Here is a 12,571-nt window from a genome sequence, read left to right as displayed (position 1 = left end):
GGCTTCTGCACCCCAGCTAGAAGAGTACCATGGCGGACCCTCCCCTTGGAGTTTCGAGGCCAAACTTTCGTGGCTTCATAGATAAGCCCCGTTTGGTCCCGCTGCGAGCCCGATTACGCTGATGTTGGCGCGCCACATCGCCGCTCGTCATATCGCGACAGGCCGCGGTCCATGGTCTTGGCATCGAGCCCGATTACGCTGATGTTGGCGCGCCACATCGCCGCTCGTCATATCGCGACAGGCCGCGGTCCATGGTCCTGGCATCGAGCCCGATTACGCTGATGTTGGCGCGCCACATCGCCGCTCGTCATACCGCGACAGGCCGCGGTCCATGGTCCTGGCATCGAGCCCGATTACACTGATGTTGGCGCGCCACATCGCCGCTCGTCATACCGCGACAGGCCGCGGTCCATGGTCTTGGCATCGAGCCCGATTACGCTGATGTTGGCGCGCCACATCGCCGCTCGTCATACCGCGACAGGCCGCGGTTCATGGTCTTGGCATTGCTGAAGGGCGACCAAAACATTGCTGTCGGTGGTTTGTTTTAATTTATCATGCATCATGGTGAACTTACACTCGTCTCAGCATATTTTTCCGCCGGCACCCAGCCACGAACCAAGGAGCGTAAGTGTGGCCGAATTTTCTTCATCGGGGGACAAATGTCACGTTTCTGCAAATTCTAAAAATTTGGACCCGTGCGCAATCATTTAGTACCTGTCTGCGTTAATTCTCTGCTCAAGGGGTTGGGGGCACGGCCCCCTGGGCTCTCCCCTTGGCTACGTGTCTGCCAGTCAAAGATTAATGGATGATGGTGGAGTGGTGGTGAAAGTGGTGAGCGGCACTTTTACGGTGATAGAACACCAACTGTTATTCTGCTTAAAGGAGTGTTACACATTTGTATAAGGCTTTGAAATAAAATGGACATCTTGAAGATCATTCGATACAATTCACAGTCCTGCCCTTCTTACATCAGCTTTTCCAGTTTATGAGCTACACGCCAACGAAAATCTGAAGCTTTTTGTGCAGACCATTTCAATGTTACCAGGCATCCATGTCGCCATAATAATGTTATTCAAATCCTGCTTTTCCACTGGCCGTGCACCTTCACAGCTAACACAAAACCATTGTCGAGACGTTCATATCTGGCGTTCGTGAGGACAATTTCAAGGTAAAACCGCCGTCAGTTGCTTCTCAGCCAATGTTGTACAAACTTTGCAACATTGTTCGGTTGTTGGCTGCTCAAATATCTTTGGCTGCTTAAATATCTTTTAATGTGGAGCATTTCCTGAAGTGAAAAATAATCAAAAACAGTCCCCTGTAAATATGCTCCCCAAAATGGCATCGCTTGATCACGCCATGAGGCGTTTTTATGACGTCAGTCGCTGCCAGACTGGCTGTGTCAGACTGCCACTGTAGCGAACGGCGTGACCCACTCGTGCTGCTTTTATGCGCCGCGAGGTGAGGTTAGAAGCCAAAGCATAACCATCTTTTATTCGTAGGGACGGGTGACGAACATCAAGAAGTATGAAGCAAGTAAAAGAATGCTGCGGCAAACTGAAAAATGTCCTGCCCTTCGTAGTTGTACGACAAGAGTAGGCCATCCGTGTTTCAAGGCCGACAATCATCACCTCGAGCAGTGAGTTGTCGCAAACCGAACATGACCGCAAGAGTAATAAAAAAGGATCATATCTGACAAGATGAAGCTGAAAGGTCAGCAAAGATCAGGCCCTGAACATCCCAGGTCCACGTTGTCGAGTTGCTAATACAAGCACGCCTTTGTCAGATGTCACTGCTTTGTCGCGTGCAAAGCTCTCTGTCGACTCCTTGAGTAGTGACTCATCGGGCGGCACCACCACCAGGCTACCAGCACCGAACCGGCCGTCTCCGCGCTGAACTGGGGAAGTGGCAACAGACCAGCAGGACCGGCCGCCTCCGCGCGGAACTGGTGCGGTGCGGCGGGGTCCGCGGCACCTCTGCAGCCGCCGGGTTGCGCTAACTGTGCTAACACGCTGCCACCCCAGTCACAACTACCGCTATACCACGCAAACCCGCGTAAGGAATCGCGTTTGTTTGGCTTTTGTGAGGGGAAAGGAACAAGGGATAAAGATGTTTCAGATGTGCAATCGCATTTTCTCCACCTTAATTAGAGGAGTCCCTGACGCAGACGGACAGAGAGTGTTCGAGGGAGAATGCACCGTGCACGTGACCTTTATGGATGTGGCCCTATATCCCACTGTTGCACGCATGCAAATGCAAGTGCACTAATGTAGACAATGAACAAATCAAGGAAAACACGTACAATCAAGACTGCAAACATGGGACACCTTTTTCCGTCTTGTAAGTTAATTGGCGCGCTTGTGTCGTACAACCCATTCTTTAATCCAGAAATTGAGCTTGCGTCCATGCGCTCCCTCCCTCCCCCCCCCCCCCCCCCACACTTTACGACCTGCGAGCATGCAAGTGAGGCCCGCTGCCGATCCACCAGAGACGAACGAGCCCCAAGTCAGTGAGACTGACCGCTGCAGCCTGTTGCCAGCCGCCGCTGGTCAGACACCTGCGGACCGCGTCCGTTTCCGGGGAGTGGATGACGTGAAACACGCCGTCACTTCCCAACCACAGAGCGGAGGCTCGCACCCCCCAGGGAGTCTGGCTGGTCTGGCGCCGCTCCAAGCCAGTGTTCAGCCAGCGGCGCCGCAGACAGCTGACCTCCTGGAGGTGTTCGGTCTGCCGCCGCCGCGCCGGCCGAGGCGACGCGTTCAGCGCCTTCCTGGGTTTGGCCTTGGGCGTTTATTTCGCCGGGCAGGCCAGGCCGTGGGCCGAGTCAGACGGCTGTTTACGCCGGTGGTAAACAGAGCACGCACAGGGCGGCGCGGAGAGGACGCGTCAGCGCGCCCCACACCGGCCACAGCTCCAAACGGCCATGGTCCGCCGACGCCGGCCATCAGCTCAGCAAACAGCCAAGCCGTCACCGCAATAGAAAGGGCACCGCAACCTCCCGACACACAAAACACCTACGTCAAAACAAGCCGTAAGGGCCTCCCCGAACATGGTTTGCAATAACCGGCGCTGTTGTGAGCTTGAGTCAATTTTTGCCGCGGGGAACAGTCCGATGATTAATCTCGCAGTCGCCTCGTTCGAAAAATAACAGCCGAATATTTCCGCGCGCGGCGAAAAGCGGAATTTTCACAAACTGAAGCGCCATCGGCCGGGCAGATTTCAAAGTACTGCCTAGGGCGTCAACCGCTTGGGGTCACGCGGGAACATGGACGTCTTGCGGATGTTGTCCAGACCGAGATAGAGCATGCAGACACGCTCCATGCCGATGCCGCCGCCGGCGTGCGGCGGGCAGCCGTACTTGAAGCTGTCGATGTATGACTGGATCTTGCTGATGTCTGAAATGAGCCCGGGCACTGGTCAGAAGAAATGGGCCCGGGCGGTGGTCAGAAAAAAATGGGCCCGGGCACTGGTCACAAGAAATGGGCCCGGGCACTGGTCAGAGGAGTGTGCCATGTCATTGGGGCCTTACGACACACTCCGCTGCTGAGGCTTTATGGCGTCGCCTGCCTCTCACCCTGGCAGGAAGGGCGGGCACCACCGGGAATCGAGCTCCGTACCTCTGGTTTCCCAGACGCGCATTGGTTGACGCAGATGCATTAACCACTACACTACCGGTACCCCCACCGGTCAGTACAAATGGGCGAAGATGGCGGACCGCGTACCGGGACGGAGACGGCGGGCCGCCGACCAGGGCGGAGACGGCGGACCGCGGACCACGGCAGAGACGACGGACCGCGAACCGGGACGGGGACGGAGACGGCGGATCGCGGAGCAGGACGGAAATGGCGGGCCACGGACCAGGGCGGAGACGGCGGGCTGTCCACTCACCGATGCCGTGGTGTTTGGCGCGCTCCGTCAGGAAGGCGGCATCGTGGATGCGCTGTGCGCCCGACAGAATCTCCTCGCCGCGCATGAACATGTCGTACGAGTTGCTCCAGCGCTTGTCCTTGGGGTCGGGCATGGTGTAGAACGGGCGCACGGCCAGTGGGTATTTGTCCAGGATGAAGAAGTCGGTGTCGTACTGTGGGCGGCGCGGGCGTCAGCCGGCGACCGGCGAGGTCTGACTCACCGGCGGACCGACAGCCTCCGGCCACACTGCGGTGTGCGCGATCCAAACATGGAGTGATAACACCACGAGACACTTCTTATCATGCTGCGTGTGCCGATGTCCCTCGTGCTCCCCAGACCCGTAAACGCAAAACATCACGTTCGCCTACCGTACAGGCCAGGCCCGCTAACTGAAATGCAGCCCCCCCCCCCCCCCCCCCGGCTAGCCAGCCCTCGCTAAACACAAGTCCACGGGGCATGTCGTTCCCGGAGCGGGCGGCCGCAGGGCGCGCCTGCGGGCCGTCCCAGTGCCGCCCTGGCCGGCCGGCCCCGACCAGGCCTCACCTTGGCCCGCACGAGTCGGCCCAGCAGCTTCTCGTTGGGCGTCGAGAGGTCCTCCTCGTCGCCCATCTCGACGCCGGCTTCGCGCAGCATCTCCACGCCCTGCACAAAGTCGAGCCGCAGCGGCGGCTCCAGGAAACGGAATGGCTCCGATGGGTACTGCCGGCGCACCGTCTCAATCTCCGTCTGGAAACTGACACGGCACACGGGTGTAACCGTAGCGCGTCGTTCCTGTGGCTCCCGATGCCGCACAGACTCGACAATGGCCATTACACAGCGGCCGGTCGGCCGGTCAGAAGCTCGCGCAAGGTCACGACCCAGACCGGCACACACCCGCACCCGCGCCCGCATCCGTACGCGCACCCACACCCACACACAGACGACTTTGCGCCTTAACTGCTCCTTATCGGTCACAGCCACCGATGCCTTTAGTTTTTTTTTGCGTTATATTATCCATAAATGTTCGCAAGCAAAGTATCCGATGCGTGAATGTTGGTCTGATTGGGCGTAAATGCTCCGGAAATATTCAGACTCATCATCAGTCGCATCATAACACCAACAAAACATTTAGAGGGAGTAGGCCTGCCAAACAGCTTCAAGCTGAATGTATTAAAGTGTGGACACACCCTAGCACCTCCACAATGCGTCTTTGGTTTTATCACCAGTATCTTACTTTACGCCCATCGGCTTCCGGGAATTTATAGCTTTCACCTGGCCGAGTGTGAGGGTAGCATAAAGCGGCACCTTAGTCCATTATACCACGGCCGAAGACAACGTCCAAAAAAGGCATTATTTCGGATGTTGCCTTTCGCTGGGGCTGGAAGGTTGTTAATGCAATAAAAATTGCCTGCCCACTCTAGGAAAAGGAGACTGATGGGCCCTATCCCCTTGACCGCGTCAGTACCGCGTGCATCCTTACACGGCCGCTGTGGTAGCTAGTGCCCCGGGTAGCCGACGCCACCGCGTCGCGTGTGGCCCGGCGTCTTCGGCGGGGGCGACTCACCTGTCGCGCAGGCCCTTGAAGATTTCCGTGAAGAGGCTGCCAATTTGGTCGACCACCTCGTGATAGTGGTACTCGAAAGCCATCTCCAGATCGAGCCCGACGAACTCGGTGAGGTGGCGGTGCGTGTTGCTGTCCTCGGCCCGGAACACTGCCGGAGGGCAGGTTCCGGTCACGGCCGCCGATGGCGCGCCCTCGCGCCGCCAACACAGCTCAACAGGCACGGCAATAACGGCAGCCGCAGGGAAAAAACAAAACAAAAACGAGACCAAGAGGAAGAGAGAGCTTGGTTGTACGCAACACAGCGTTGTGACAACAATCCTTGGGACCAGCAAAATCACTGGTGGGCTTGGAGTTGGCTTTTCTCAAGGCCGTCTCGTGCATAGTTGATCACCTCCCATAAGTATCACTTTTCTTACAACTTTGAGTGCGAGCATAGCTTTACAGTCAAACCTGGCGCACCAGAGCGTGTCGAGGCTGTGTTTGCTAAGCAGGCCGGGGCAGGTCTGCCCACCCCCCTCCCCATCAGACTCGCGACTCACCGGCACCCACCGTGAAGACCTTCTCGAAGTCGGACGCGATCGCCATCTGCTTGTAGAGCTGTGGCGACTGGGCCAGATACGCACTGTTCTTGAAGTAGGAGACGGTGAAGACGTTAGCGCCGCCCTCCGACGCCGCCGAGATGATCTTCGGCGTGTGGATCTCTACGAAGCCCTGACCAGAGCCGAGATCGGTCAGGGGGGGGGGGGGGGAGGACGAGAGGGACCGCCGAGACGATCTTCGGCGTGTGGATCTCCACGACGCCCTAACCAGAGCCGGGATCCGTGGGGGGGGGGGGGGGGGGGGGCGGGAGGCGGAAGGAGGGGCGGGTCCTAGCCCCCGGCCAGCATCCACGGTCCAAAACGACCGTTGGGGGCACCCTACGAAACAGCTACAGACTACAGGCGACGACAGACAGAGCTGAGGACACGACACACGTGGCCTCCATCAGCCTCGGCATCAGCCCACACCCGGCCTCCCCAACATGGACCTCGCCAGCGCGTACGGCACCCCGACGAACCCGTAAGTGGCACTGGGAGGGCGTGAAATGGCCCTCGATGCGGACACGTCAAAAGGCTTGCTAACATAAATCAGCAATCTCGCGTTTGGTGTGGATTTGATCCAGTCATGGTACCATTCGGCAATCAAGCCGGACTATCTGCAAACGGAGATATGCGTCGGGTCCGAAAATGTTGTGAAGAGATAGCATCCAACATAGCTGGAACAAGGCGCTTACAGCAAGTAAACAGCTTTCAATAAAAATGACATTTTTATGTCAACGAAAAATGAACCTCTAACAACCTGACCAGGCCGTATTCCTTCCTCCCCTCTCCCCAACTACCGGACTAGCCAGGGACACATTGAAAAGGCGGTGACCTCTGAAACATGACGTCGCCGAGCAGAGGCCTGAGTGAAACCAGAAACAATAAACAACACCGAGCCCAGCGAGCCAGCAGCAAACTACAGCGAGCGCAGCAAACCAGCAGAAAATGATGGCACCGGACCCAGCGAGCCGGCAGCCGCGCCGCGCCGGGTCCAGCGCCGTGGACTCCACGGCCCCGCAGCCGGCGCCGGCCGCCCCTCACCTTCTTGGTGAGCGTGTCGCGGAACAGGTGGCAGATGCCGGCCTCGACGCGGTAGATGGCCTGGCTGGTGGGCGTGCGCAGGTCCAGCACGCGGTAGTTGAGCCGGGTGTCCTGGTTGACGCGGATTTGCGCGCCCTCTGCCTCCTGGCGGCGGCGGCGCAGCCGGTCAGGCGGCCAGGGACGGAACACCAGCTGGAGGGGCGGAGCCAGCGGCGGCTCGAGGACACCTTCCGGAGGTGCTCGCCCACAACGGAACACCACTCAGAATACAGCCGCTTCTCAGTCGCTGTTCCAACAACGCCCAAGTTCTCGCGACCTGTACGGCCAGTTTGTGAATCCCGGGCAACATGGCATCGTCGCAGAAGCATCGGAGGAGATTGTACCCGGAGAAACGTAATGAACAAAGGAGAACGTATGCCAGTGTTCGGAGCGTACGACCTCAGCGCACACAACGAGCGTTCATGCTCGAGACAGACACAGACGGTGATGTATTCACACAGAATACATCATGGGGTAATCACAACCCCACACTCTCCTCTCACGCACGCCTTTCCAGCAGATTGAAAACGTCTGACGTCATTTGGGGGGGGGGGGGAGAACCATACCACTTTTTGAGTAATAGCAGCCTCAAATATTATACTTTTTGAGCACTAGCAGTCTCTTAGTCCCAGTACAACTGAATTGTTCCGGCCTTAATGAGATTCGACTGTGAACCACTCCCTACACACTTGTGACCACTTAATTCCAAAATATCGCAGCGATGTAAAGCATCTGCTGCAAAGCATGCCAATAACACGCCTTCGTGAAAAAAGGTGACGTTTTGTGCCTTTCAGCATCCTGTGGCATTCATTTTCAGTGCACTTCCATTTGTGTCGTACCAGCTTCCCGATGTGCATCTATATCCGTGAACGGCGCGCCAGCCCCGGTGTCGATACCATGATGTTCTCGCACAAGGCGATACGTAACTCTAGCCACCACGGTATGGCTTACGCAGCCGGCGGCCCACCAACAGCATGACGTCCCAGCACCCGCATACGGCACCCGTAGCCCGCCACCCGCCCATCCTCCGTGCCGGGTGCGTCACACATCAGGCCACCACGGCCCAGCCGGGCGCGGCATGCCGGGCGGCGGCGCGGGCGCGTACCTCGGCGTCGGGTCGGCACGCGTCCTCGATCTGGAGCGGCAGCTGCGGCTCCGAGGCGGACACGGTCCACAGCTGGCTGACGTGCAGCTCCACCTCGCGCTGCGAGCAGGCCTCGATGGGCTGGGGCGCGCGGCGCACCACGCCCTCCACGTCCACGATCGACTCGCGCGTCACGCTGCAGGCCGGACACAGGGCGAGGGCCGAGCGGAGTCAGCTGCACAGCAGTGTGGGGCGCCACTCGAGGCCAAGCTGTGAGAACGCTGGGCAGTGTGACCGGCAGCGAGGGACAGGACCGAGTGTCCGGGCATGAGAGCGCAAGCACAGGAGTTGGCGATGTCGGTCAAACGGCGACCAGCTGGGCCAGCGCGACGCCGGGTCACAGATAACTGGACATCCCCCGACAGCCGTGCAGCCGACAGGCGCCAGCCCCGGCCGGAAACTCACTTGGCGGCGAACCTGACCATCTGCTTGCTGGTCTCCGGGCCGACAGCCAGCAGCGCCTGCACGGTGAACTGCTGCTGGCGCAGAACGAAGAAGCACTGCTTCCCTGCGGCAGGCGCCAGCACACGGGCGAGTCGGCGAGTGGACGTATTAACAGTGCGGTGGATGTAGTCACAGTGCGGTACACCTGCATTCAATCTCAGTATAACTAAATTGTTCAGGTATTATTGAAGTCTGACTGTAAATCTCTCTGTACACACACGTCTGACCACCTCAATTCAAAACATCGTAGTAACTTGAAACATCCGCCGCCAAGCATACGAAACACGCCTTCGGGAAAACGATGGCATTCTGTGCCCTTCGGCGTCATGCCGTCCGGGCAGCCTTTGAGCGAGCAGACACTCTGACACTCTGAGCGGCTAGGCACTGTGACACTCTGAGCGAGCAGACACTCTGACGCTCTGAGCGGCCAGGCACTGAGACACTCTGAGCGACCAGGCACTGTGACACTCTGAGCAAGCACTCTGACACTCCGAGCGAGCGGGCACTGTGACACTCTGAGCAAGCAGACACTTTGACACTCTGAGAGAGCAGCGCACGTCACGGACGGAGTGACAAGTCAGACGACAGCGTGCAACACAGTCTGAGGACGCACACCGGGCAGACCGATAGCGCCAGTGCTGCGCTCCAGACGAGCTGCTTTCACTCGCTCCGTCCGGGCCGGAGAGGCCGGGCAGACGCCGCCAGCACGCGGCCGGGACCCACCCTTGGCGCGACTGGTGTGCAGCCGGCCGCGCACCCACAGTCGCTGGCCATCACGTTCTGCCGTCAGCTGCTGCACGCGTGCCAGCTGGCGATCCAAGTGCTCAGCAGATTGGTTCATGGCTGGCTGGCCGTACCGGCCGGCGGACACGTCCGCCGTCTCGACTGTATCGCCATCGGCCACATGAGACGCGTCGCCCGACGGCCGCTGGCGACAGGCAGGGGTCAGGCAGGTTCGGGCAGCTGGTCTCCAGGTGGTAATGAACACATTTGTTCCTTGCTGCTATGCTGCCTGACTTTTAGATGCAGTGCAACAATTTTTAAGTGTCATTTGGAAATAAATACATTACAGGCTTAGCATCTCACCACAAACAACCTTCCATCTGAGGGAAGATAATTGTCAGGAAGACACTATGCTTCTCACTGGCCACACCAGACCCTTCCTACAAATGTAACAAAACCCAGTGGGAAAGAAAACCCTAATGTACAGTAAGACAGCCATGATAGACTACAAAATTAAAATACCATGACATAGATGTTGCAAATAAATGAAAAGCTGAACATTTTGTTATATTCCCAGTGCAGGCTAACTTTAAATTCTTACTTCTTGTGTCTTGTGCTCAGCTTTCTTTGCAGCCTTTTCTGCCTTTTTGGCTGCCCTCTTTGCTGCTTTTTTGGAGTCACCTTCTTCACCTTCACTGAAAGAAAACTGCAGTGATATTGACAAAACGAAAATGCTCAAAAGCTATCACCTGTGGCTTGTTCACTAACTACCACTACAGTTGCTGAGCTAACGTGCACTGAAGACAATTATGACAAACTACACTGATGCACAAAATCACACAGCCTACACACTGATAAGGTGATATCATAATTATTACACATTGAAAGTAACATAACATGATGTTCTCATTCATAATTCATACCACATTGTGCTGTCATGCACACATTTCATAGTGGCTGATCTTCTGAAGTAGTGAATAAAAAAGAAAGAGCTAAAAATGAATACAAGACAGCTGATATCTTAAGCATCCACCGACCCATATTTCCAACTAGAATAATTGACGTTCCACATCATTTCCATTTCAACAGTGCAGGTTACGTCTACCAATATTCTTACCATTTCGCGGGTATCGCATCAGGATCTTTTATGCCCATCGTAGCGTTTTTGTTAAGACGGATGAACCACTCAGTTTGTTAACAGTTCTCACTTCAACGGGTGACAGCTTGTATTTTAAAAAATGCCAGCTGCTGATGCAATCGGCAAGAACCTGACGCAAAGCCCACGCGGCAACCGCCCCCACGCACAGGATCGAGGGAGGAAAGGACTTGCGGGCTGCGGCGAGCCTTGTGGAAAGCCTACGGCCAACGGGGCTATCGGCATTTGCTCCATTTCTTTTATGACACATACACCTTCAATGTAATATTAAAGTTTGCTACATTCTTGCTTGATGTTATTTTTTATAAATTTGTATACTAAATTCAAAGTTTTTGTATCAGAATAATCCCGGTATTTTTGTTTTAAATGACTAATAGTTAAGATAAACGTCATTTACTCTGCATAACTTTTCCATTTTTGTGAAGTTCATTCGTAGGCTCTATCTATTGTCTCTCCTGCGCAAGGATGAACGCTGTATTTTATCGTCTGCGTTTGCATTTCCACGGTGTTCCCCGTATTCCGACGGTTCCTGTTCTCATATCCCTCGGCGACTGCCCATGCCGTGGCTGAATTGGCGGCTTCTTCGGCAGTTCTGTTGCCCGGGTTTCTCATCGATCCAAGCCGGCGTCATAGACGTCTCATCTCAGGTGTCAGCGCTTTGCCTCTGGGTGGGTATCCATGCTCGCAATTATGGATTACTGAGTTGATAAGTTGCGTTTGCAACTTTTCAGGCACCGCAATATTACATTTAGGCATGACTGGTGCGTAGAAACTGCTGGTGTATCCGTCTGTGCAGGTACTGAGGGAGGGGAATCTGAACCTGCAGACATTGAGAAAGTCCCAACCAGAATCAATGCATGTGGTTCCTACCCATACCCCACAGACCAGCACTAATGCACAGCACATTTGCTCTCAGTCCAGACCGTAAAAATTGTGTTATTCCGGACACACATATTAAGTCATATCAAGCATAGTCCCAACACCAACATCACTATAAATGTAAGGGAATTTTCTTTGTAAATCAGAGCACTCAAGTTGGTGCAAGGTAAACACCAATTTTAGCACATAGAGGGTTGATGCTTCAGGTAATGATGCCTCAGAGGTGATTTTAGGCAAAAATCTTGTTAAGTAATTTTTTACACAAAATATGCCAAAAGCTCCAATTTTCCTGTTATGGTTTGGGTGTCTAGAGGCACCAAACTTGTGGAGGTATCTGGTGTGCTACGTGAATTTGTTACAGATAGGGGCTCAGTTCATTGTAACCTTGTGTAACAAACATCTTAGGTCATAGATTATCCTATATCTGGAAATCTAGATTAGTGCAGGGTAGACTGCTGAGAGCAAGTTTCATTCAATATTGGAAAATAGTTTTCAGGAAAGCATCATCAGTCTAGGTGACTTTTGTGTATAATCACTTGTGTGGCCTCTAATGGGAGGCCATTGGCACAAGTTTTCCTATATCTTACTCAAGCGGGGGCAAGGAAGAGATTCTGGCTCAGAATGATTGCCCCCATCGCACACTGGATTGGTTAAGGCAATGGGGGAATGAATTGAGTGTGCAGGAGCTAACATTATCATGCTATCCATGGCAATTGTCATTTACAGAAGCTGCTTATCAATCATTTATTGCTCCTGCATTTTGCTTGGGACTTGAAATGTTGTCATAGGCAGACATAGCCAACATTTTATTTGAAGGAAAAATGTCATTTTTTCTGCCTTCCCCCCCAAAAAAAACTGAATTTGTTGCCAATAACTGATATCACCCATTTCCTTTTGGAGAGACTCGGCTCAGGAGGGAGATGGGAGGCATCACCCACACAACCCTCCCCGTGGCTATATCCCTGGTGCTGAATGGATGGACCCCAAGTCATTGGGGTGGCAATCTTCAAATGGGCATGCAGCCCTGGCAGTGGTATTGCCAATGGGCAGGCCTGTGGGGGTCATGCCCCCTGTCCCCCATTGCTGTAGGTGTAGGTGGGTAGCCCTGCAATAGT

The 12,571-nt window shown here is 55.1% G+C and overlaps 1 protein-coding gene across 1 annotated transcript; it reads right to left on the bottom strand.

The window, feature by feature from the left end:
- Positions 1 to 2,768: 2,768 nt before the first annotated feature.
- Positions 2,769 to 10,751, bottom strand: AspRS (aspartyl-tRNA synthetase). Its single transcript, XM_037233072.1, has 11 exons — positions 10,539 to 10,751; positions 10,023 to 10,116; positions 9,422 to 9,626; positions 8,660 to 8,762; positions 8,216 to 8,390; positions 7,072 to 7,215; positions 5,989 to 6,160; positions 5,450 to 5,597; positions 4,450 to 4,639; positions 3,886 to 4,078; positions 2,769 to 3,392 (listed from the first exon to the last, which is right to left on the bottom strand). The coding sequence occupies exons 1-11, from the start codon at positions 10,574 to 10,576 to the stop codon at positions 3,229 to 3,231; spliced, it is 1,626 nt and encodes a 541-aa protein (XP_037088967.1). The 5' UTR covers positions 10,577 to 10,751; the 3' UTR covers positions 2,769 to 3,228.
- Positions 10,752 to 12,571: the final 1,820 nt, after the last annotated feature.

The sequence above is a fragment of the Pollicipes pollicipes genome, unplaced genomic scaffold (assembly GCF_011947565.3).
Source record: "Pollicipes pollicipes isolate AB1234 unplaced genomic scaffold, Ppol_2.1 Scaffold_7231;HRSCAF=8579_pilon_pilon_pilon, whole genome shotgun sequence".
NCBI classification, from domain to species: Eukaryota; Metazoa; Arthropoda; class Thecostraca; order Pollicipedomorpha; family Pollicipedidae; genus Pollicipes; species Pollicipes pollicipes.
The sequence above is the reverse complement of the archived record's forward strand: the minus strand, read 5'-3'. Positions and strand labels throughout refer to the sequence as shown.